This window comes from Leptidea sinapis, chromosome 22 (assembly GCF_905404315.1).
Source record: "Leptidea sinapis chromosome 22, ilLepSina1.1, whole genome shotgun sequence".
Classification (NCBI taxonomy): domain Eukaryota; kingdom Metazoa; phylum Arthropoda; class Insecta; order Lepidoptera; family Pieridae; genus Leptidea; species Leptidea sinapis.
In genome coordinates, this window is record NC_066286.1 from 7,292,968 (window position 1) to 7,317,582 (window position 24,615).

A 24,615-nucleotide genomic window follows, 5' to 3' on the forward strand; every position below is an offset into this window, starting at 1 on the left:
CTCTGGCTTCGCTGTAACTTGAAGCCCCCTCCCGTTCCCCTTTCACCCTCTAGCGCTCGTCCTGTTGCGTCAGTACGGCTTGCAGTTTCATTACCGTTTTGTTCGTGCGTGTCGTGATATTTTTGTGCTATCACTGCTTTGTTTTTGAGGTTGTTGTTTTTAATAGTTTTGTATATTCTGGTGTTCACTGTAATACGGCCAGAAAATTAATATTATTTTTACTTAACCCAGGTTTTTCATCATTATAATAATATTCTATAATACTGAAAAAAAAAATCGTTGTTTATTTATTAATAATAATATTCTAGTAATGCTTGTTTTGCACACGGTAACAAACCGACGATGTGACGTCATCCACGTTAGGTCCAGAGATAACCGGGTAGTACTGTGGCTTATTTCTCAGGAATGAAAGACTGTCAGTCTATTTTTTATGAATATAAGGGACGAGACGAGCAGGACCTGCAGCTGCTGGTAATTGATACGCCCTGCCCATTACAATGCAGTGCCGCTCAGGATTCCTGAAAACCCCAAATTCTGAGGGGCAGTACAATTGCGCTCGTCACCTTGAGACGTAAGATGTTAAGTCTCATTTGCCCAGTAATGTCGACAGCTACGGCGCCCTTCAGACCGAAACACAGTAATGTTTACACGGCCCCCTGAGGTCCCTCGTGTAGAACCGAAACAGGGTCGGTTTCAGCAAGGTTAACATTACCAACTAACCCGGTCGTTCAGAACGCGTTTAACCGCTAACTCCACATGGGTGGGCGGTGCATTCTATGTGTAGAGTAACATAATATCTAAGCGAAATTAACACATAAGACAATATTTCGAAAATTATCATTCGCCATCACTGATTTGGTCTAGAGAAGAATTGGCAATCGAACAAAAATAGCTCTTTTAATTAATATTCACAGTATGATTTCCAATATATCTTTATAATCATGTAATTACGAGTGGGAGGCTCCTTTGCACAGGATGCCGGCTAGATTATGGCTACCACAACGGCGCCTATTTCTGCCTTGAAGCAGTAATGTTTAAGCATTACTGTGTTTCGGTCAGAAGGGCGCCGTAGCTAGTGAAATTACTGGGCAAATGAGACTTTACATCTTATGTCTCAAGCTGACAGCGCAATTGTAGTGCCGCCAGAAATTTTGGGTTTTTCAAGAATCCTGAGCGGCGTTGCATTGTTATCTGCAAGGTGTAACAAGTAAAATCAGCTGAACATGCTGCTTGTCTCATCCCTTATTGTAATTAAAAAAAAATATTTACGTATTTGAAATGACACATAAAAATCCCAAAACTTTTCTAAGCGATGTTGCAGCGCAAAGTTTGGACATTGTAAAGATTTTCTGTTATTATACTGACCTGAAATCGACGCGTTTTTGAATATTTGAGTTCAGACATTCGCATGCTGAATATCAAAGAATAGACAGAATTGTTATGTCTGACATATTTGTCTGGTAATGTGTTTATCCGCGAGCGAGACGGATTATCGCTGGTATTTGCAAGATTTGTAAATCCGGAATTAATCTGTGTTGGAAACATGCAATAACAGCTGTCAATCATTCAGAGAATATAACACTATTTTAATGATTCATTGCTGAGTTTGAGCAAGTTATGGGGCTTATATTATACCGCACAATTCCAACGCTCAGATTGTTTTAAAAGGCATAAAAGGCATTTATTTTCTCAAAATTGATTCCTTTAGAATTATTTTTGATGTCATTTCTAATAACTACTAGATACTACTACCGCTTCGGAAACAAATGGCGCTCTGAGAAAGAAGAAGCAGCGCAAGAAACTCTCCCAGCATTCGTTTTTGCGCGCTTTTCAATAAAAATATACAATATTGTACAGTCATTTCTATCGCTATGAAATAATCACAATCTAGTCCCAGGCTGTCCGATCATTTAGATATTCAGCAGTGGAGTAATAGGATTTACGACAGAGCCATTTTTTTATAAAACATTTAAATTTATTTATAGATAACATAATATAATAACTGAACAGTGGCTGGGACTTTATTATAGAAGTGTATACATTTATCCTTAAAGCTATTATGTATCTTATGAAGCCTACAAGAATTAGTTACAAGCAATCCCTTATTTCTAGTGGTATAATATGTATTATAGTATGTTTCAATAGCTGATAATTAATATACTTAGTCTGGCCATAAATACTGTTACAAAATAAAAAAAAAGATGGTGTGGTAGACCACACGGTAAAAGTGAAACTAACTAATCAAACACTATTCTTTGCTTTTTCCTCGTTGATCAGTTTTAGGACTCACTAGCTGTGTCGTTGTTTACCAAAATCAAATAAAAGTTTCACTTAAATTAATAATTCAACATTTAAATTAAACACTGACAAAAACAAACAAAGTAGCGTGGAGCACTCGCACAAATGAGTAATATTCTATATACTACACGGTCAGTTGCAGCGAATTATAGGCGCCGCCCGACCGTCACGCGACATGCAACACACAGACGAAAAAGTTTGAGACGATGTAGTAAAAGTTTCACTTTAGTAAACAAAATATTACCTTCATATGAAGTTGGAGTCTGTATTTTTTATATGATTGTTTATTGAGTTTTCTTGTTTTGGCGCCAATACATTGTAGAATATTTAGCGATATTAGAATAGATGGATTGCATTACACAAAGTAGGTATGGAGCTAAATGCAATTTTTAAAATTCTCCATACGCTTGGTATTAGTAAAATGTTGGTGTACCGGGCTAAGTATTAATATTTAATAGGTACAATGAGACCTCTGTTTGTGACAAAAAGATCTGTGGGAGGCTCCTTTGCACACAATGTCGGCTAGATTATGGGTACCACAACTGCGCCTTTTTCTGCCGTGAAGCAAAATGTGTAAGCATTATTGTGTTTCGGTCTCAAAGGCGCTGTAGCTAGTGAAATTACTGGGCAAATGAGACTTAAAATCTTATGTCTCAAGGTGACGAGCGCAGTTGTAGTACCGCTCAGAAATTTTGGGTCTTTCAAGAATCCTGAGCGGCACTGCATTGTAATGGGCAGGGTGTATCAATTACCATCAACTGAACGTCCTGCTCGTCTCATCCGTTAATTTCATAAAAAAAACACTGCTTCTCGGTAGAAATAGGCGCCGTTGTGGTCCCATAATCTAGCCGGTATCCTGATAAGGAGCCTCCCACAATGTGCTTAATATATTCAATAAAAATAAATAATATTAGAGCACTATAAAATACTGTAGACGCTATAGAAAATAATGAACGAAAATTCAATATTTTAATATTAAATCGAACTCTTTGAGGCGTGTCCATTAATTTATTAATCTATGATAAAACTGTGTTGTTATAAAATAAGTTATCAAGGTTGATTTATTGCAAGTGTATATTTTCGATGTTTTATAAATCTCTTCCTTCAACATCTTTTAATAGGGAATATATCTAAATTTATGTTATAATATATTATGCCAGAGCCCTAATACCGCCGCTGTAAATCTTAATAAAACTAGCCACTTTTAACACGAGATTTGAGAGCGGTCCAAATAGTAAAATCTCCAGCCATTACAATTAAGAGAACGCCATTATTAATTATTGAAATCGACTTTTATTCATCTTCCACGTGGACAATTGTGTCTAATTTTTTTGTATGAAAATACGGGATGAAACGAGCAGGACGTTCTGGTGATAATTTATACGCCCTGCCTATTACAATGCAGAGCCGCTCCGGATTCTTGAAAAGCCCAAAAATTCTGAACGGCACTACAATTGCGCTCGTCGCCTTGAGACATAAGATGTTAAGTGTCATTTGCCCAGTAATTTCGCTAGCTACGACACCCTTCAGACCGAAACACAATAATGTTTACATATTTCTGCTACCGAAGAAATAAGCGCCGTTGCGGTACACATAATCTAGCCGCTATCCTGTGTAAAGGAGCCTACTGGTGAATTTGTATTTTTGTTTTTAAATACAATAACCAGATCAGCGATTTTATTTTTAAATACAAGTGCTGACCCGGGAAACGGTTGAAATTGCAACACAGTTACTCAAGGCACTAGAAAATTGCGACCAGATAAATCTTCGCAGTAGAACAGTAAGAAGGTGACTTACTACTCGTTGATTGTTGTTGTTGAAAACAATATTTTACACGAAATACACTTTCATCTGACCTTAATAGCTCTACTACTTTGACAAATTACATTTTATAATGGCCTTGAAACCGAAATAACGCAGCTGTATTTACTATTTTACGCACAGTGGCCATATTGTAACACATCATTGGAGATCGAATTCTACCATAAAAACTGTGGACTTTTAGTATTATATTCCGGTTTCGCGTAGTTTCATATACATAACACAAGAACGCGATTTGTTTGGGATTGATCGATTGATTCACATGCAATTGCTGACCCAGCAAACGTTGTTTTGTCCGTGAAATTAAGTACCTTACCTCCGCTCATTGTATGAATTGACATATGAAATGAAATGTCACTGACTGAATTATTTGCATTACAATTGTATAGGAGCGACAACGTAGCTCACGGCAGCGAATTGGCTGTTACTTCTCTTCTCGTAAACTAGCTCTTAACAATAACATAAGTATTAGCGAAGAAACGAAAATTGATTGTAACTAAGTCAAAAAATATAGGTTCCGGAGAAGTAGTCACCATCAAAATATTATAATATGTTAAAAATTTCTCCGAAACACGCTGCATCTTATGGTATAATTCTTTTAATTAAATCTATACTAATATTATAAAGCTGCAGTGTTTGTTTGTTTGTTTGTTTGAACGCGCTAATCTCTGGTACTACTGGTCTGATTTGAATGATTCTTTCAGTGTTGGGTAGTCCATTTATCGAGGAAGGCTATAGGCTATGTTTTTTTTTCAAAATTAGGGATCCGTAATAAAATTGCTATTTTGTAACACAAGGTGTAAAATCGAAAACCTTTTTTTGCGTGCGCTGCAAAAACTATTGACAATAGAACAAAATGATGTACAGGCTATAATATAAGCAATATTTTATTACTTATAAAACTATCGCGTGAATTATACTTTATATGGCAAAACAACGTTTGCCGGGTCAGCTATTCTTATATTATTCCGATCGGTTCAGTATCTTTCGCAGTATAGCTGAACAAAACAGATACATTTGACATATTATCTTAATCAAAATATAACATTTCGAATTAAGATTCAAGAGGTAGATAGTTACTAATTAAAATAAGTACTATTATATCTGTATCCACCTAGATTGTGAAATTAGTTTTTGCATTAATTTTATTTATAAGGCTTTGCTCAACATGATGAATGATAAAGGATATTGGAGGTTGTATTTTTTTCTAAATTTCTATTACCTGCCAATTTTTGTTTACCCAGTCTATTTTGATTTGATTTTTTCTTGTGACCTATTCCACTTTTCAATTCAAGTGTCCGGTCACCATACTAACAGCAAATTTTGCTAATTTTTTAGATAAAAATCTTAGATAATATATACGTCTAGATAAGAGCCTCTTGCTGTTAGACAGCCGATGAAAACCAGGTTTATTACTTTATTATGCGAGACAAGCTATGTCTCTCGCGATTTGTATGTCACTCTATGTTAGTTTGCGTGCATTGTTCGTTTGTGGCCCGCAGGAGTCAGAATATATTGTGTTCAATACATGCACGCTGCACATCGTGAAGAATTATTGATTTCACGAGAACTTCAAAAGGTATCGACGTCATGAACACGATATCAGAATATTTTCATAAACATAACATTAGCTGGGAGAAACTCGTTGGTTTCTGTACGGATGGCGCTCTGGACAGCAATGTTGGGCTCACGCTCTGGTCTGGCAACGTTAGTAAAACAGAAGAATACTAAGGCAACAACAACGCATTGTATCATCCACCGTCAGGCTTTAGCTTCGAAGAGTCTTCCTTAAGAATACAATGCAATTTTTAAATTCTACTTTTCGATTAAAGTTTATTTTCGGATTGATTCAGTTTATTTTTCTTGTCCATGGTGAAGAAAAGGTTGGGAACCACTGGCTAAGATGAACATTAACTGGTGGCGTCGAGCTATATAATAATAATAATAATATCATTACATATCATATATATATAATATTATCATATATCATCGAAGTAAATTAAGATTATGGGTACCACAACGGCGCCTATTTCTGCCGTGAAGCAGTAATGTGTAAGCATTACTGTGTTTCGGTCTGAAGCGCGCCGTAGTTAGAGAAATTACAGGGCAAATGAGACTTAACATCTTGTGTCTCAAGGTGACGAGCTCAGTTGTAGTGCCGCTCAGAATTTATTGGCTGTTTTCAAGAAATTTCCTTCCACGTACAACCAAGCTGTGGAATGAGCTTCCTTGTGCGGTTCCTTCTCCTTGGGTATTAATAATAACAAACAACTTTTTTGTAGTCATCTCTTAGTCTTACAATAGGTAATAAATACTCGGATAGCTAACTTTTATTTTATAATAATAATAATCACTTTAAATTAGATGGTTTCTGCGTCTTTAGCAAGCTTAAAAAAATTAAATTCGGATAGCAATGACCTTTAATATGCTTTGTTTTTTTATATCTCTCTATTTTTTAATTACTTATTAGTAATTATATCAGTAATCACGACCATCAAGTTCACGAAGCATCCTTACAACGAATTCAAGATAAGCTTGATGCATCCAATTTACGATAATTTAATTTTTATACAGTTAATTCCTTATAACTTTCTATTATAAAATTGATATTATTTAAACACGACTCATATATTGGATGGAGCACCTAACATACAAATTTGTTATGTATAGTATATATTATAAAAGAGTGGCCATTGAGTTTCTTGTATGTTCTTCTTACGAGCTGTACTTTTTACGAACATATGGTAAATTCTGTAATTTAAAAGAAATATTTATAGTGACGATACAAAAGTGCTTAGTTTAAAGCTAATTGAATAAATTTTATTTAACTTCAACTTTGACTAAAATATCGGTTGGATCGGTGAAGTAGAGAGCACGTGTGAGTCCCTACTGGAAAGCCACGCCGGCGTGGCTGCCGAGCATACCTACTATTTAGATATCAACACGGGGAAAGAGACAGGCCTGCTCATGGTCATATCCTTTCACACAATTAAAACCCAATGCGCTATAGTAATTGTTATTTATATTACTAGCTGACCAGCTAACGTTGTATTTCAAAAGTAATTCAAAAAAATTTGGGGTATAAAAAGTAGATGCAACCTTTTCTCGGACCTACCAAATATATATCGTACTACAATTATTGTATTCGATTGTCATCTTGCAACCCTTTAGCGGATTTGTGGATGGAACAGAATAATATAAAAATAGCGATACAAAAATAGTTGTTGATCGTAGAAGGGCGAATATTTGAAGTGTATCTATATTTCTTATTGCTGAATCATAATGAAATAAAATTTAAAAAAAATTGTCAAAAATTTATAAAAATAAATTTAGGGGTGGACTACCCTTGACATTTCGGGGGATGAAAAATAGATGTTGTTCGATTCTCAAACCTACCCAATATGCACTCAAAATATCATGAGAATTTCGGACAAGCCGTTTCGGAGGAGTTTAACTACAAACACCGCGACACACACACGAGAATTTTATATATTAGATACTAGCGGACCCGACAGACGTTGTCCTGTACACACGTTTTAAATTTTAAAAATCGGTCCAGCCGTTACGTGGAGTTCACTACCATACACATGGGCAGGATAATTATATATTGACTGAATTGAGAATCTTAACCAATCTCAAATTCACTGCATCACACAAAATACTCATCAAAATCGGTCCAGCCGTTTTGGAGGTAGTTCAATTGTTAATCTAAACAATCCTCTAATCCACGTGAACACACAAATAAATTTCATTCAAATCGATCCAGCCGTTTCGGAGAAGTTCACTGTCAACACACGTACAGGAGAATTATATATGTATATTATACCATAAAGACTATCCCCCTTATTCATAATAGTCTGCTAACTTAAAGCATTGCTAATTCTCACTCTGTCTTCTTCTATTGACCTAACTCAGAATGAGAAAAAACAATCCTTAGCGGCTGTTTAAAGTTAGCGGACCATTATGAATAAGGGGATATATGAATAAAATCATTCAATTTTAATAATTTGTATTTTATTGACAGATTCGACGCCTGCAGTGTCAAGCAAGCCGAAACGGAGACCCTACCTCCTTAAACGAAAGGCCTTGACTACCGGCTTTTTTGACCAGAGTCGTAAAGATGCCGATAAAGAAAAAGGTATTAACCTCTTTGCCTAATTGTATGTATTAACGTACAACGAACTAAGTATTTTTTTATGAAAATAGGGGACGAGACGAGCAGGACGTACAGCTGATGGTAATTGATACGCCATACCCATTGCAATGCAGTGCCTCTCGGGATTTTTGAAAAACCTAAAAATTCTGAGCGGCACTACAGTTGCGTTTGTCATATTGAGACATAAGATGCTAAGTCTCATTTCCCCAGTTCTTTCATTAGGTAAGGCGCCCTTCAGACCGAAACACAATAATGTGTACATTACTGCTTCATGGCAGAAATAGGCGCCGTTGTGGTACCCATAATCAAGCCGGCATCCTGTACAAAGGAGCCTCCCTCTGGTAATTCTGAGCGGCAATACAATTGAACTCGTCACCTTGAGACATAAGATGTTAAGTCTCATTTGCCCAGTAATTGCACTAGCTACGGCGCCCTTCACACCGAAACACAATAATGTGTACACATAACTGCTTCACGGCAGAAATAGGCGCCGTTTTGGTACCCATAATGTAGCCGGCATCCTGTGCAAAGGAGCCTCCCTCTGGTATATTGGCTACTTAGTGAATTTTTTGTCTAGTTTTGTATCGAATTTATTTTAAATTTTTACCTTACCTACACAACATCATACAACGCATCACCAACTCGTGTACGTATTGAAACAAAGAGGTTATTTATATGAGAAAAAGTGGTGAGATTAACAAGACCATCACTTGATGGTAACTGATACGCCCTGCCCATTACAATGCAGTGCCGGTCAGGTTTCTTGAAAAATTCAAACTCAGTTTGGCATTACGATTGTGCTCGCCACTTTGAATAGTTATTAAAATATTTGAGTAATTTAATCACTCAATCTACTATATTTTTGGAAAAATTAGAGCTCGTGAGAAGAAGAAGAAGTTGCCCTGTGCGTTCCCGGGGCGTACAAAGAAGGGGGAATCTCAGGCTCACGGGTGTCGTAAGAGGCGACTAAGGGCTTTTTCAAAGTGGGAGAGTCACGCTGCCGTCTTATGATGTCAGTACAATCGGGCCAGAGTCGTCCGGGTTAATTACCACACTCTTACAGAATACCGGCGTGAAGTAGCGGCCTAGTGCCGCTTTGTTTCCCATAGGTTAGCGTCGAGGACCGGAGGCCACCCCGCAACAGAATATGACAGCGGTCCTCAAAGAGATTTTACCCCAGGACCTGCTCTACCAGAGTCGGAGAATCAACATTCTCGTCGTATTCTGGGGCAGGGCACCGAACCGCGCATGTCCGAGGACAAACGAGGCAGTAATACCACGGCACCCCGTTCCACGCTTAATGTGGACTTTTGCAACATCAGGGGAATCCAGTACAATTTAAACGCAGTCCACCACCAACTTGAGACGGTGCAGCCAACCTTGTGGTTCCTTACGGAGACGCAGATATCTCGACCTTGCGATACGTCATATTTAACGTGCCCCGGATACAAAATTGAGCATAATTTTTTGTCTCATGCCAGGGTATGTATGTATGTTACTCGTAGGGAGGATATCTGCTGTCGCCGCCTCGGCAATTGTGATGGTAGGGACCTGTCTATTCTTTGGCTCCGTGTAGATTTTGAGTTCCGCGTCCACATCTATGCGTGTGTCTACAGGTCCCGTAGTGGTAACGCAGAAACAGATCAGTCATCGGTCATTTCATGGGCTGCGGTCAATCGGCAATTGCTTGCACAGATCCCCTTCGCTGAAATCGAAGTCTTGGGTGATTTCAACGAGCACGAAGCCGAATGGCATGGGTCACGTACCACTACGCAGGGCGATCTGTGCATAATTTTGCATTGGTGTTTGGTCTGTCCCAATTGGTTGAGTCACCAACGCGGCTACCGGATGTGGATAGCCACATGCCGTCCTTATTAGATCTTAGTGACTACACATCCTGATAGTTACCAGGTCTCTATCGACGCCCCTCTCGGAACGTCCACTATTGCCTGGTCAGGGGTGTAGTGCCTATCCAACGCCCACTTCACCGCGACGTGAGCGACCCGCCGCGTTTGACACTATAAGTTAGCAGAGGGGGATAGGATGCGTTCCCGATGTTAACATTATTGTCATACTTTCTAGGAAATACGCTGGTGCTCCTCCATATTAGCTTAATATTATCGAAAATTAAATCTTAGAAACTGAATCAAACACATTATACATTTTGACCAGTACATTTTTATCAGTGGAAGACATCTTTGCACAGGACGCCGGCTAGATTATGGGTACCTATGGGCGCCTATTTCTGCCGTGAAGCATTAATGTGTAAGCATTACAGTGTTTTGGTCTGAAGGACGCCGTAGCTAGTGAAATTACTGGGTAAATAAGTCTTAACATCTTATGTCTCAAGATGACAAGCGTTGTTGTAGTGCTGCTCAGAGTTTTTGGGTATTTCAAGATTCCTGAGCGGCAATGCATTGTAATGGGTAGGGCGCATCAATTACGATCAGCTGAACGTCCTGCTCGTCTCATCCCTTATTGTCATAAAAAAATACAAAATAACATATATTAGGACCGAGGTAAGTGTATTAGTATTAACCAGAATAATTATAGTAGAGTATAGTTCAACCAACGAGATTCTCCCATATAATAATTCATGCGAGCACACCTAAACATTGCGAATGGCTTAACGAAATTACCCGTAACAAAAGCTGATTTTGAAATTATGCAGACCAATGATTAATTGGTTATAAAAATCGCATTTACGCTAGGCTTCGGCGTACAGACGGACAGTAAATCAATGTGATGTATTCATTAGCTGGAACTAGAGACGTCTGTGTATATAAACTACTTTTATTGGGCTTTAAACGTAATCTTATGGTTAGTGAAACACAAAGTGGTTTCGGTAAATTAGTGCGGGTTCTTAACAGAATCGTTTGAGTATTGCGGAATATCGTGAGACTACGCCAATCGGCATACTTGTCATATAAAATGGCAGATCGATCGATGGAGGCTACCAGTGGGAAGCTCCTTTGCACAGGATGCCAGCTAGATTATGGGTACCACAACGGCGCCTATGCGTGCCGTGAAGCAGTAATGTGTACACATTATTGTGAAGGGCGCCGTAGCTAGTAAAATTACTGGGCAAATGAGACTTAACATCTTATATCTCAAGGTGACGAGTTCAATTGTATTGTCGCTCAGAATTACCAGTGGGAGGCTCCTTTGCACAGGATGCCGGCTAGATTATGGATACCACAACGGCGCCTATTTCTACCGTGAAGCAGTAATGTGTTTCCATCGGAGGGGTGCCATAGCCAGTGAAGTTATTGGGCAAATGAGACTAAACATCTTATGTCTCAACGTGACGCGCGCAATTGTAGTGCCACTCATAATTTTCGGGTTTCTCAAGAATCCTGAACGGCACTGCATTGTAACCGGCAGGTCGTATCAATTACCATCAGCTGAACGTCCTGTTCGTCTCGTCCCTTACTGTCATAAAAAAAAGATCCCGGAAAGAACCAGCACGTTTTCTTAATAATACAATAAACCCTTTTATTCTGATAATATGTACATACAATAACTCTTTGACTAAATTTACAAAAAACTTCCTAATTTCGGCATGCCTCTTGGCATAGTAAAGATTTTCAATGTTTCCTGACTCGCGTGGCTATCCTCTAGTTCGGACCCGCTTATATCTTTATTTCATCCTCCCATCTGGTAAGCTGCCTCACCTTACTCTTATCATCCCTACTAATATTATAAATGTGAATGTATGTTTGTTTGTTACGCATTCACGCCTAAAACACTGAAAAGATTTTGATGAAATTTAGTACAGAGATAGACTAGAACTTGGAAAATGACATAGATGATAATAATAATAATAAAATATTTTATTGCCAGCCTAAAAAATCTTACAAAAAACAATAATACTTACTTAAAATTAAAAATAAACATAAAACATAATAAACTAAAACTACATTAACATCAGCTGCAAATAGGCACAAGCTCGGCATATGCTGACACACATATTAAGTATGTCCAGCGCCGATCTTCCGCTTGAGCCACTCTCTCACCTCATAGCAGTCCCAACACCTATACGCTATAGACTAATATACATTTTTTTTTAAATATTTTTGTGAAGACTTTTTTGATTTGCGACTTTCTCGGTGTAACTCTGTGACATAATGTCGCATCTGAACGTTGCTCGCTCTGTGGTACATCTGAAGCGTCAACTAACTGTCAACTATATAATAAACACTGTCAAACGAATTAGATTTAGAAGACTTCTAGAGCCACTTTAATAATATATATAAGTAACTCTTAATAATTAATCTATTTATGCATTAGGCTTACAGTTTTGAGTATAATAATAATAATACCTACGACATTATTTCACAGTGTTCTACAATCAAAAATAAACTGAATATAAAAATACCCAGCACTGGCACCATACAGAAAATACCAACTAGATTAATACCTATATTATTTAAATCAAATATTTTTTTATTTTTTTATTATGGAATAGGAGGACAAACGAGCGTACGGGTCACCCGTTGTTAAGTGATCACCGCCGCCCACAATCTCTTGCAACACCAGAGGAATCACAGGAGCGTTGTCGGCCTTTAAGGAAGGTATGCGCGGTTCTGTGCCCAGAATACGAAGGGCAGCCCGAGCTGGAGTGCTCGGGGAGGGATTCTCCGACTCTGGTAGAGCCGGTACCTTCCTAGAGTACTATCTTTTTAAGGACCGCTCTCATATTTTTTGTTGGGGAAGGGGGGGGTATGGCCATCGGTCCTCGACACTAACCCTTGAGAAACATAGCGGCACTAGGCCGCTACTTCACGCTGGTATTCTGTGCGAGTGTAATTAACCCGGACGAGTCTGGCCCGATTGTGCTGACGTCATAAGACGGCAGCGTGACTCTCCCCACTTCTAAAAAGCCCTTAGTCGCCTCTTACGACACCCATGGGCCTGGGACTCCCCTATTCTTTTTATGCCCCGGGGAATATGATTAGAAATAGCCGTAAATAGATAATTAGTTCGGTTGCCAATCGATTCACTTATTTATTTAAGATGGAAGATACTAGAGACTAAAGAGACAAGACCAGTCTGAATCTCACTTATAATACACTCATGAGTCAAGCTTTCTTGGAAGAAATTGTCGTAATTTCGTTTTGAATAAGGGTAGACTTTTTAAATTTCTAATGTGCGGTGGGATGTTACTCCAACATTTGTTTGCCGAGTAACGAAAGCTCCCTCTAAATGACGCCGATCGATGCTTCTCAATGACCATCTGAACAGAACACTGCCGTGACCCACAGGACCTAAGACGAGCCGTTGTTGATAGTTTGTGATAAAGGTATTTTGGCTACCTACATAAGCTACCTTTTATTTTGAATAAGAGGTTTGGAGGGGTTGAAATAGGGGTGAAAGTTTTTTATTATGAAAATAAGGTCTAGACTAGCAGAACGTTCAGCTGATTGTAATTCATACGCCCTGCCCAGTACAATGCATTGCTGCTCAGGATTCTTGAAATAGTTTCTATTGAAGTTCGTCACTATGAATGATGCCACCATGAAACTTTGTGTTTGTGTAAGAAATAAATTCAAATTTATTCTAGCGTTTTCTAAATTTCGACCGGTGTAGGATTGAAATAAGGGAAGAAAGTAAAAAAATAGAACGCTTAAAAGTGTCCAACAGGAGTAGATAGTTTAAAAAAATCAAACCCGCAATTTTTTATATGTATTAAATTTCATTGAAATCGGTTCAGTGGTTTAGGCATGAAAGCGTAACAAACAAACTTACATTCACATTTATAATAGTAGGGATTTACGTTAGATTAGAACATTATTTGTTTGTTTTAATTTAACTACATATTTCCCCTTCTATAGCAACAGAAGTTATGGAAGGGGTCAGAGTCTAGAGACGTTTATGAAAGTCTTACTAAGCTAAATTTAGCCTTTGATGCTGCCGCGCACCTGACTCTAGAATCTATGCCTCGGAATCGTTGTCTATTCTTGTCTCCTATTGTAGTCGCAACGTGTAGTTATTTTTGCCTCTTACCTGATTTAGTCTCTCTAATTCTTTGAAGTATGAAAAATATATTCAAATATTCATAAGCCTTCTTGTATTGTCTGTCCCTGCTACCTAAAATTTTCCAAGTTCAATTTTCCAACCGAGGTTTTTTAATTGCGAAAACAGGAGCCCCTATACCATACCTTAGCAATATTCAGAAGATCTTTAAGATTATTAGATGCTCAGTTATAACTGTATCACTTGACTTGAATATTGTTTTTTTTTGTTAGGAGTTGGCAATATCTCATAAGCTCGGCGTATTAGAAAGATCGGTGCATCGCTAGTTCTGTGCAAATAGCGTGACAAAACAATACAAGTCTATGTCGTTGACTTAGCATCGTTTTGACTGTCCGCCAAACTATTAAAGTGACTAGGTGCTCGGGAATTCGGTGGAAAATATGAATATTTAAACAACTCAGGCGCCATGCGTACGTACAATCTATTTATAGATGTATTTGTGAGTGTTGTCAGTCTTCAAGTGTCGATATATTGCTTAAACACGCCGATCTTTGAGAATTTCTAGCCAGCTGGTAGGCCTCTTGTGAGTCGACCGTATTACGGAGCCTTTATGGTTTTATGTCATCGACGGGAGTGGATTTTAAATTTGAAATTGCTAAATCATCTTTGTGAGATATCGTTGAAGCTGCATATAAATTACTTTAGTTAGTTTAATTGATAATAGCCTTAGTTTAACCCGTATATAAGTTATTTTTATTTTTATGTTATTTTATTAGCTTAAAAATAATAATAAGGTTTTGTAACCCAATAAACGGTCCAACGGAAAACCAGCAAACATGCAAATTTGGGACCACTTTGTGACGTGTACAAAGTCTTTTGTATTTTATGTGTGTTACCTAAATAATTCTTACTTAAACTTTTTGCTAAAAACTTATTAGCGTACAAGTTTAATATTAAGTAAAGTATTGTAAACAATTAAGAAGCGCTTTATTAGCAAACTTTTGATATCTTCGGTTAAATTATTATAATTGTTAATACATCTCATACTATTTCAAAGTCAAATAAACCTTATTCAATTTCGCTTAAACTAAGCGCTTCTGAATCGTCACTACAAATAAATAATAATAAAATAAAATAGCCTTTATAATTACTAGTGACTTAATTTTTCTTATAAATAAAACATAGATTAGCTTAACTAGTAATTTGTCTCTCGACAAAGGCCTCCTCTAAAGACTTCCACCTTATTCAGTTTCTGGCTACTCTTATCCCGTCCGCTCCTGCTATCCTTTTAAAATCATCCTCCCACCTTCTAATCTGTCTACCTTTCCTTCGTTTTCCGTCTCTTGGATAACATTCCGCAACGGTTTTTGTCCATTTCTCTTTCTTTTCCCTCAGAATGTGTCCAGTCCATTTCCACTTTTGCTTTTGACAGATCTTGTATGCGTTTTTGAATTTTGTCTGTCTCGTGAGAATACAAGAAACTCAACGGCCACTCTTTTCAATCAAAAGAGTATTTTTTACAATGGCTGTAATATACATAACAAATTAGTTTGGCCTTCCATTACCAACCAATATATGAGTCGTGTGTAAATATAAATTATCGTAAATTGAATGCATCAACCTTTAGAGCTTGAATTCATTGTTTGTGTAAGGATGCTTCGTGAACATGATGGTCGTGATTACTGTCGTAATTAGTAACTTGCATCCAAAAAATACAATGATTTATTTATATAACAAGTCGACCTGGCACTACAAGCAGCACCCGTTCACGAGTTGACGCATGGACCAGTCATCGTTCCCTTCGCACATATTCGCAAATAATGTGGCTTTCCCAAGGGTTGCAGAATTTAATATTGGTCTAATACATTTTGAATATCCATGAAAAAACTTAAAATATATTTAAAAATGAAAAAGTCCAGCTGCTTTTCTTGCGCACGTGTTTTCAGGTCTGAAGGTTTTTCTCGTTAAGTGATCATAAACCCAATATTGAATAACAATACTTTAGTTTATTTTTTAGGTCATTCGTACATTTTGGTCAAACCGCAACTTAATTACTGCTCTTTCGGTCGAGGTCAATGTGTCTCTTTCAGACTCGTTCGACAATTAACACACTTAATATCACCATGAGCTTTTACGTTATTACTCGCTCTTGCATATAAATAAATAAAAACCTTTTTATTTCATTGCATATTACGAAGTTAGTTAGTTTAATTAATTAAAAAAATAAAAAGACATTAAAGGCATTTATTTTCTCAAAATTGATTCCTTTACAATTCTTTTTGATGTCATTTCTAATATACTAGATACTACTACCGCTTCGGAAACAAATGGCACTCTGAGAGAGAAGAAGCGGCGCAAGAAACTCTCTCAGGCTGTCTGACTGTACAATGTCTGTAGTTGGTTTTCTGATAGAATTCCTCTGCAGATAAAATTTATTTCAAACATAGCTTATCACTCTACATTGGGGTCGACTCTTGTTTTGAGCTCATCTCCCCTGTTAGCATTATTAGGTCTTACGACATCAACGTAATTCAAAAGAAATTTACACGAATGTTAAACTATCGCTTAAAATTGAAATCTTATATATTTTAAAGAGCAATTCATATAATTATATAATATGAATCTCGGAAACGGCTTCAACGATTTTAATTCTGAATTAAATTTAATTTAATACATGAATGTAAAACAATTAAAAATATAAAAAGCTTATTCGAGGTGGTCTCCATTGGCTGCAATATAGTCCTTTAAACGTAAGGCCTAAATTAAGGTTAAATTAAAATAAGGCTTAAATGAAAATTAAGTTGAGGTTAAATTAGGATATTATCCCCAATACCTGGATATGTGGCGTTCCTCCACAGTGCGGCTTTCACGGAACTTTTTCCACGTACAACCAAGTTGTGGAATGAGCTTCCTAAGCGGTGTCAGCGGAACGATACGACATGGGTACCTCTAAAAAAACGGATGCACCTTCCTTAAAGGGCTGACAACTCTCCTGTGATTCCTCTGGTGTTGCAAGAGAATGTGGGTGGCGGTGATCAGTTAATACCATCATTTTCCATAAATAAAAGACACAAAGATCAAAATACAAAGTAGCTAAGAAATAGATATAAAGTCAAAATGATACCTAAAAATAGAAATAAATGTTTTTTTATCAAACAGTGTAAACGTCATTCAGGTTGCAATTACTTATGTTTTGTTATAAATTTGTGCAGAGTCTACTGGCAGCGTGTTCGGAGTGCCCCTGACACAGTGCGTGGAGACTGAGCGAGCACTTAGGAGGCAGCTAGGAGGGTCGCGGGTCTCACTGGCCTCTCTCGGAGGTATCGAGAAAGGAGATGATGTAAGTCTACACTTAACTGTATATTTTTCTCATCATCATTTCAACCGTAAGACGTCCACTGCTGGACAAAAGCTTCCCAAAAAGATCGCAGTGACGACTAGTCCTGCGTTGCCCTCATCCAACCTATTCCAGTGATCTTGACCAGATCATTGGTCCATTTTGTGGGGGGCCTACCACAACTACGTCCACGGAACGTGGTTGCCATTCGAGGACTTTACTGCCCCAACGGCCAATGCCCACTGTCACTTCAGTTTCGCAACCATCTGGGGTATGTAAGTGTCTGTGGGTCTTATACGGATCTCCTCATTTCTGATTCGATCTTGCAGGGAAACTCCGAGCATAGTCCTCTCCATTGCCCTTTGAGTGACTTTGAGCTTTCTCATAAGGCCATATTTCTCAGCTTATATTGAATTGATTAACCCTTCTAGAAAGTTACCTTAAGCCATTCCGCCATTCAGAGTTAATAACTACTGGATTCGAGGTATTGATTTCAAGACTTCATAATTAAAATGCTTCATAAACTCAGAAATCATAAAATTCATTTATAAAAATTAAACCAATCGGAATAACACTCCTACACTAGTACCATACTATGCAGAGTATTTCGAAGAAGGGTTTAGTGTATAATTTATAGTGATTACTTATCCGGAGCAAATATTTTTTTTATTTAAAAACTCCTATGCATTCGCAATACAAATAATTCAGTCAGTGATATTTCATTACATTTGACAATTTATACAATGAGTGGGCGCGGGGTACCTACCTAATATAAATGGCAAAACAACGTTTGCCGGGTCAGCAATTGCATCTTATCATCCCAAAAAAATCGTGTTTATGTGTCATGTGCCTGAAATTACGCGAAACCGAAACATAATACTAAAAGTCCACAGCTTTTGTGGTAGATTATGTGTCGAGTTCCGACGAAGATGGCCGCTGTGCGTAAAATAGTAAATACAGCTGCGTTATTTCGGCTTCAAGGCCGAGATTAAATGTAATTTGTCAAAGTACTCCAGCTCAGATGAAAATGTTTTCAACAACAACAATCTAACCTACTATTGGGTCAACTTCTAACTATCCTACTGTGAAGTTTTATTTGATCGCAATTTTATATTGACTTGAGTAACCTTGAAAGATATAGATTGCTTATTGCTTGTCTTATTATGGAATTCGATTTTGATTTATTGTAATATTTCGGTTTGTATATTTTATTTAATATACCTTTGCCGATACAGACCTCAAGGAAGGATACGTTGGAGACAAAAGTGGGTGCAAATAGAGTATATAAGAGAACGATATGGACCAAAGAGAGGTAGTGATCGTTATTGGTAGGTACATATCGCGGCACAAGTTGTGACCACAAATAGAAATTTGTGAGAGAAGTTACAATTTTAATATCAAATTGCGTGAAAGTATACCATAGCTGAATGTTACATCTTGAGCCAATAGATGACAAGGATCAACAATGAGCCAATGAACGCTTTGTCTGTTACGCGTGCGCTGAAACGGCCAATGAAAATCATGCTCACGACTCATGCCGGTAACTGTAACTCGTTATGAAACTTCATCAAAGTTCGGTTATCAAATAGCAGTTTTTAATTGACACTGGCAAAGATTTTCTATTGTAGAGCTATTCCCTACAATCTGCAGGCATTTTATAATTGGTACCTTCAATCTTTTTATCGGTGACATATTCAAATTCAATAATTATAACAATAGGTGGCACTAAAATAACAAATCTTCGCTACGCAGATGACACCACACTCCTTTCTGCAAGTGAAACCGAGATGGTGAACCTCCTGGCCCGGATTGAGAACATCAGTTTGCTGTTGGGTCTAAAAATCAATCATACCAAAACCAAAGTAATAATAGTGGATCGTATCAACAGCCTTGAACAAACGGGAACGCTGAACCTTGACATCGTGAGTGACTTCGTTTACCTAGGGTCTAACATTAATAACACAGGATCATGCGAAAAAGAGATAAGGAGACGTATAGGGATGGCCAAAAGTTCAATGTCCCAGTTGCACAAGATATGAAGAGACCGCAACATCACGCGAAAACCTAAAACCAAATTGGTGACTTCGCTATATTTCTCCATATTCAGTTATGGAGCGGAGACATGAACACTGAAAAAGGCCGACAGAGACCGAATAGACGCCTTTGAAATGTGGAGCTGTAGAAAAATGCTATAGATTCCATGGACCACCTTTCGCACCAACTATCTATTCTGAAAGAGCCTAATGTCAAAACCAGACTTTCTACTATAATAACCTTCGTAAGGTGCAGGAGCTCTTCGGACATATTGCTCGTAAAAAAGGGTCACAATCTTGAACAGCTGATGGTGACAGGCAAGGTAGATGGCAAACGTCCCAGAGGGTGCAGTACCACGAGATGGTCGCACCAAATACGATATTCTCTGAACACCAACTTCCACAATGCCCTTCATGAAGTTAAGGATCGCAGCAGATGGAGGGAAATTGTACGGGAGAAACTGATGCAGCGGGGGACTCACGACCCTAAGTAATGAGGAAAACGACGCGAGGAGGAGGATTCAAATTGAAATATTTTTATTCAAACCAGGATGTGATGTCACTTATTGAAAGTCAAAATCGGTACCACCCATTCCAAAAAGTATGCGTCTGTAAATTAACCATACCACCATGATTTAGGAAAAACGCTAGGGCTTCCCAAATTTTTAGTGTAGGAAGTGGTGGATGGTCTTTTCACCCTGAACATGCTCCGCTTTTTGTGCCTAATCGATAATGCTATCGTGAAGTCCGGTTTTGTTTGGAAAATACTTTCTTCTTCTTCGTGTGCCTCTCCACCACTGAAGGTTGGCCGTTAGCCCGGCGAACTTCTTCCTGTCTTGTGCCAAGCGAAACAGGTCTTCCACTATATCGATATTGCTCAATTTCTTGATGATTTGTAATCGGTAATTATTTTTGCGCCCAGCTTCATCGCCCCTTGCCCTCTATAAAGAATTCTCAGTTTATGTTAAAACTTATTTATTTTAAACACATAATTTTTCAAAATTATTTTTTTCTTCAAAGTATTCAAGAATAGTAACATTTTGTCAAAATTCTTTTTAGAGAGCTTATGATTTTTTAAATATTTGTTCCAGTTTTAAGTATCCTAGGAAGTTAGCATACTATGTACATTTAGTTTCAAAAATATTATTTTCATAGCTAAGTATCTTGTGCCGGGGCGCGTCTATGATTTTGGTATAAAAATATGGGTGTTATTTTTACGTGTTTATAAAATGTTTTCATAATATATTTATTTTTTGTTCAGTTTTAGTTACCCTTTTGAGGTTTTCTATGATTTATTTACATTATTCAAAATTTACTCTAATAAGTCGAAACGATTGAATATCCTTATTTCATTTTGCAGAGATTTTATTTTATAGATAATATACTAGCTGACCCAGCAAACGTTGTATTGCCGATATTAAAATCGAGATACAAAAGTAACTGTTGATCGTAGATGGGTGAAATTTGGAGTTTTATGTATTTTTTAATTTTGACTCATAACCAAACAAATTTAAAAAAATTACAAAATTTAAAAAAAAAAATTGCCGTGGACCACCCTTAACATTTAGGGAGATGAAAAATAAATACTACAAACACCGCGACATGAGAATTTTATATATTAGATTAAATTTAATGCTACTTCTATTCATTAAAGCCCACACTTTGTATGTAAATGGCACATTTAAACTAAGTAAATGTTTATTTTTTAATTTGAAAACCCCATCATACTCGAACATGTTTAACATTCTAACATCTTTGATGTCTGCTTACACTGGCACTCATCGCAGTGCATGTTTTAAATGCAACAATTTATCGAAAGCATGCAAATATTTGGGAATGCAGATATTTGGCAATGGTTGTATTTAAGCGCAGAAATAGTTAGTGTTGCTGAGCCAAGACACGTAATGTGCACCTGGGGCTTTCCACCAAACTGGCTGCGAGAGTTTTATCAGCTCTTTTGCACAAGCCGAGCGACATGTACCTAGTCTTGCCATAAATACTGAAACAAAGAAAAAATCTTCATCTCCCAAGATAAAATATTGACACGAGAGTGGGTCAGGAATTGTAAATAATACTCCGCTTATAGGAACGAGTCTTTATTTGCGTTCACTTTTTCTGAACTTGCACTTCGCCGGTCTGCCGCTGTTCCTCTTGTGGGCGGCGGAACCTTCAACGCGTCACACCGCCCCAAACACAAGTCTCTTCTATCTTCTTCTTCTTGGAACACTTCCACTTTTCACTACTTCTTCTTCTTTTTCTTTACACTTTCGAGTCAGAACTAGAACTGCCGTAGGCCACGCTTAGTACGGCTTATATAACCCCGGATCTTTTCTATTTTCAAAATGATTTTCCCAGTCCATCTTTAAATTTAAATTGTACTATAAATTTCTTTTAACTATTTTTATTCGCTTACACATTTCCACACATCCTTTTTTTCTCTTCGATTTGATCCTGAACTTACTAGAAATTTCCATTAACTTTACAAAACCCAAAATATTCCATACACTGGTAGGTGTATCGAACCCGGGTCTACAGCGCGGCGTCTAAAGTAAACACTTCTACGCTAAAGCTACGAGTATTGCTGACGGAGCTGTTGAAATTATCAATGTCTTGAAGTTTGACAACTCTCGTCATTTACGTCCAAGCGTTGCTACGCGACAATATTTTGCTTTCGGACAGGATTTCTTCGAATTATTTCCCTTACTGCTTTGACCACCTTTTTCGTACGAACACTACGTGGACGGCCAGATCTTTTTCTGAGTTTTCAAACAGAGGAGGTCTCATTGTACCTATTAATAGCCCGGTACACAAACATTTTACTAACACCAAACTTATGGAGAGTTAAAAATTGCATTTGGCTTAATACCTACTTTGTGTAATGCAATCACAGCGATTCAGTTCTCACCCCACTCCATTTTAATATCGCAAAATATTGTACAATGTATTGGCGCAAAAATGAGAAAACTCAATAAACAATCATATAAAAATGACAGATTCCAAATTCTTATGTAATATTTAATTTATTACAGTATTTATGGCCAGACTAAGTATATGATCAGCGGAGCGGTGGCTAGTCCATGCATCACGTCGCTAGTCATCTTGTCTAGAGCACTAGTCGATTTTTAATTTTTTTATTATATCATTTATCAAACGAATTAAGAAATACCAGACCTATATTTTCCTATGAACAAGTATACTAGCTAATAGTCTATTATGAACCATATTTAAATTTTATTAATAATAAAATTTTAATTGAATTATTTTAATTTGTTTTTTAAACTTTAAAAAACTGGAACAGCATCCATCTATAATCGTGATGAAAATTAACATAAAAAAGTAAAATGTAAAATTTACTCACACGTCGAAGGCGAGGTATTTTTATATTTATACATTGCAACAACTAATGACAATTAATTATTTTGTAAGCACAGTATCAGCATACTGGCGTCGTTTTTCAAGATTTTCAAGTTTATGTCTACTTGTCCACTGTCGTGTTCTACATACATAAGAGATTTCCACCAATGTACTCATCACGATATCTCCTGAACCCTAAGTCCCAGACAATTGAAATATGGTAGGAATATTTCTTTCGTCGAGTAAAGGTCGGCTAAGAATCTTACGGAATTTCCCCCGCAAACGGGGTTGCTGGGACGTTAATTATAACGAAAATATTGTAACAAGACGCACGACACGCCACAAATTAGGATATCATCCCAACCATCTGGATGTGTGGCGGTCCTCAACTGTGCGCTTCTGAAGGAGCTTTCTTTACGTACTTTTTCGTACTACAAAGCTGTGGAATGAGCTTACTTGTGCGGTGTTTCCGGGACGATACGACATGGATGTCTTCAAAAAATGCGCGTACACCTTCTTTAGAGGCCGGCAACGCTCATGTGATTCATCTGGTGTTGCAAGAGAATGTGGGCGACGGTGGTCACTAAACATCAGGTGACCCGTACGCTCGTTTGTCCTCCTTTTCCTTAAAATAATCATATTATTCGGACACATACCGAGGTTGGGCGATATATCCATGGTGCGTGTTGTCTTAACAGTGAAGTGGAAGGTCACACGGAAGATAATCAATGCGATGGACTTATCAAATTAAAACTGTTGTTGGAGATCCCGTACATGAGTGCACTCGAATGACTATTTGCCCCAAATGACGGTCTATACACATATAATGACATATCATTCACAGTTTGATAACGGAACGGCAAAAGTGTGCTTAAAGACAATGTAAGCACATTCGTCTTGCACTTAGTCGTGTGTCAACTGTCACTGTTCGACTCGGGTTCTAAATTCAACATACGTAACCTAACAGAATAAATGTTTTACATTGCTGCTTATTGACCAAGAATATTTTAAACAACTGGAGTAAATGTGGCAATGTATAGATATAACAGTCGAACCCTATTATGGTGTAATTTGTGGCATATTCCATATTTCGGCTTTGTTTTTGTACGACGTGATTTATCTATATGTATAGAACGTCATTGTTTGCCCATAACATAACTTAATGACAAACATGACCGCTCTGTCAAGAGCGTACAGACAGAAAAGATAATAATCATTTGAATTTTGGGTGCCGCACGCCATAAGCCATATAGATCTCAAGAAACGGGAACGGAAAAAAGTAATCGACTCCGAAAAAATGCTGTTCCAAACTCTTATGATTCGTTCAATGCGCACCGTATGCCTTTGAGATATATAGTATACAGTGCGCGAACGGATATCTCACGATATGTTCAAGATGTCATAGTCGCGACGCCCTAAGGGGAGATCGCGACGCATGACGCGCTGAGCGCGACAACAATCGTTGTTTGCAGCAGCTCCCTGGTTGATCCTGCCAGTAGTTATATGTTTTTCTCAAAGATTAAGCCATGCATGTCTCAGTGCAAGCCGTATTAAGGCGATACCGCGAATGGCTCACTATATCAGTTTTGGTTCCTTAGATTTTACTCAGTTAATTGGATAACTGTGGTAATTCTAGAGCA

At 37.6% G+C, this 24,615-nt stretch overlaps 1 protein-coding gene across 2 annotated transcripts in view; it reads left to right on the forward strand.

The window, feature by feature from the left end:
* Nucleotides 1-24,615, forward strand: part of LOC126970788 (rho GTPase-activating protein 6-like) — a 155,654-nt gene that overhangs the window by 99,624 nt on the left and 31,415 nt on the right. For both annotated transcript variants that reach the window (XM_050816880.1, XM_050816879.1), the window contains 2 exons: nucleotides 8,144-8,257; nucleotides 17,464-17,591. In XM_050816880.1, the coding sequence (XP_050672837.1) occupies nucleotides 8,144-8,257; nucleotides 17,464-17,591 (242 nt within the window). The remainder of the gene's footprint in view (nucleotides 1-8,143; nucleotides 8,258-17,463; nucleotides 17,592-24,615) is intronic.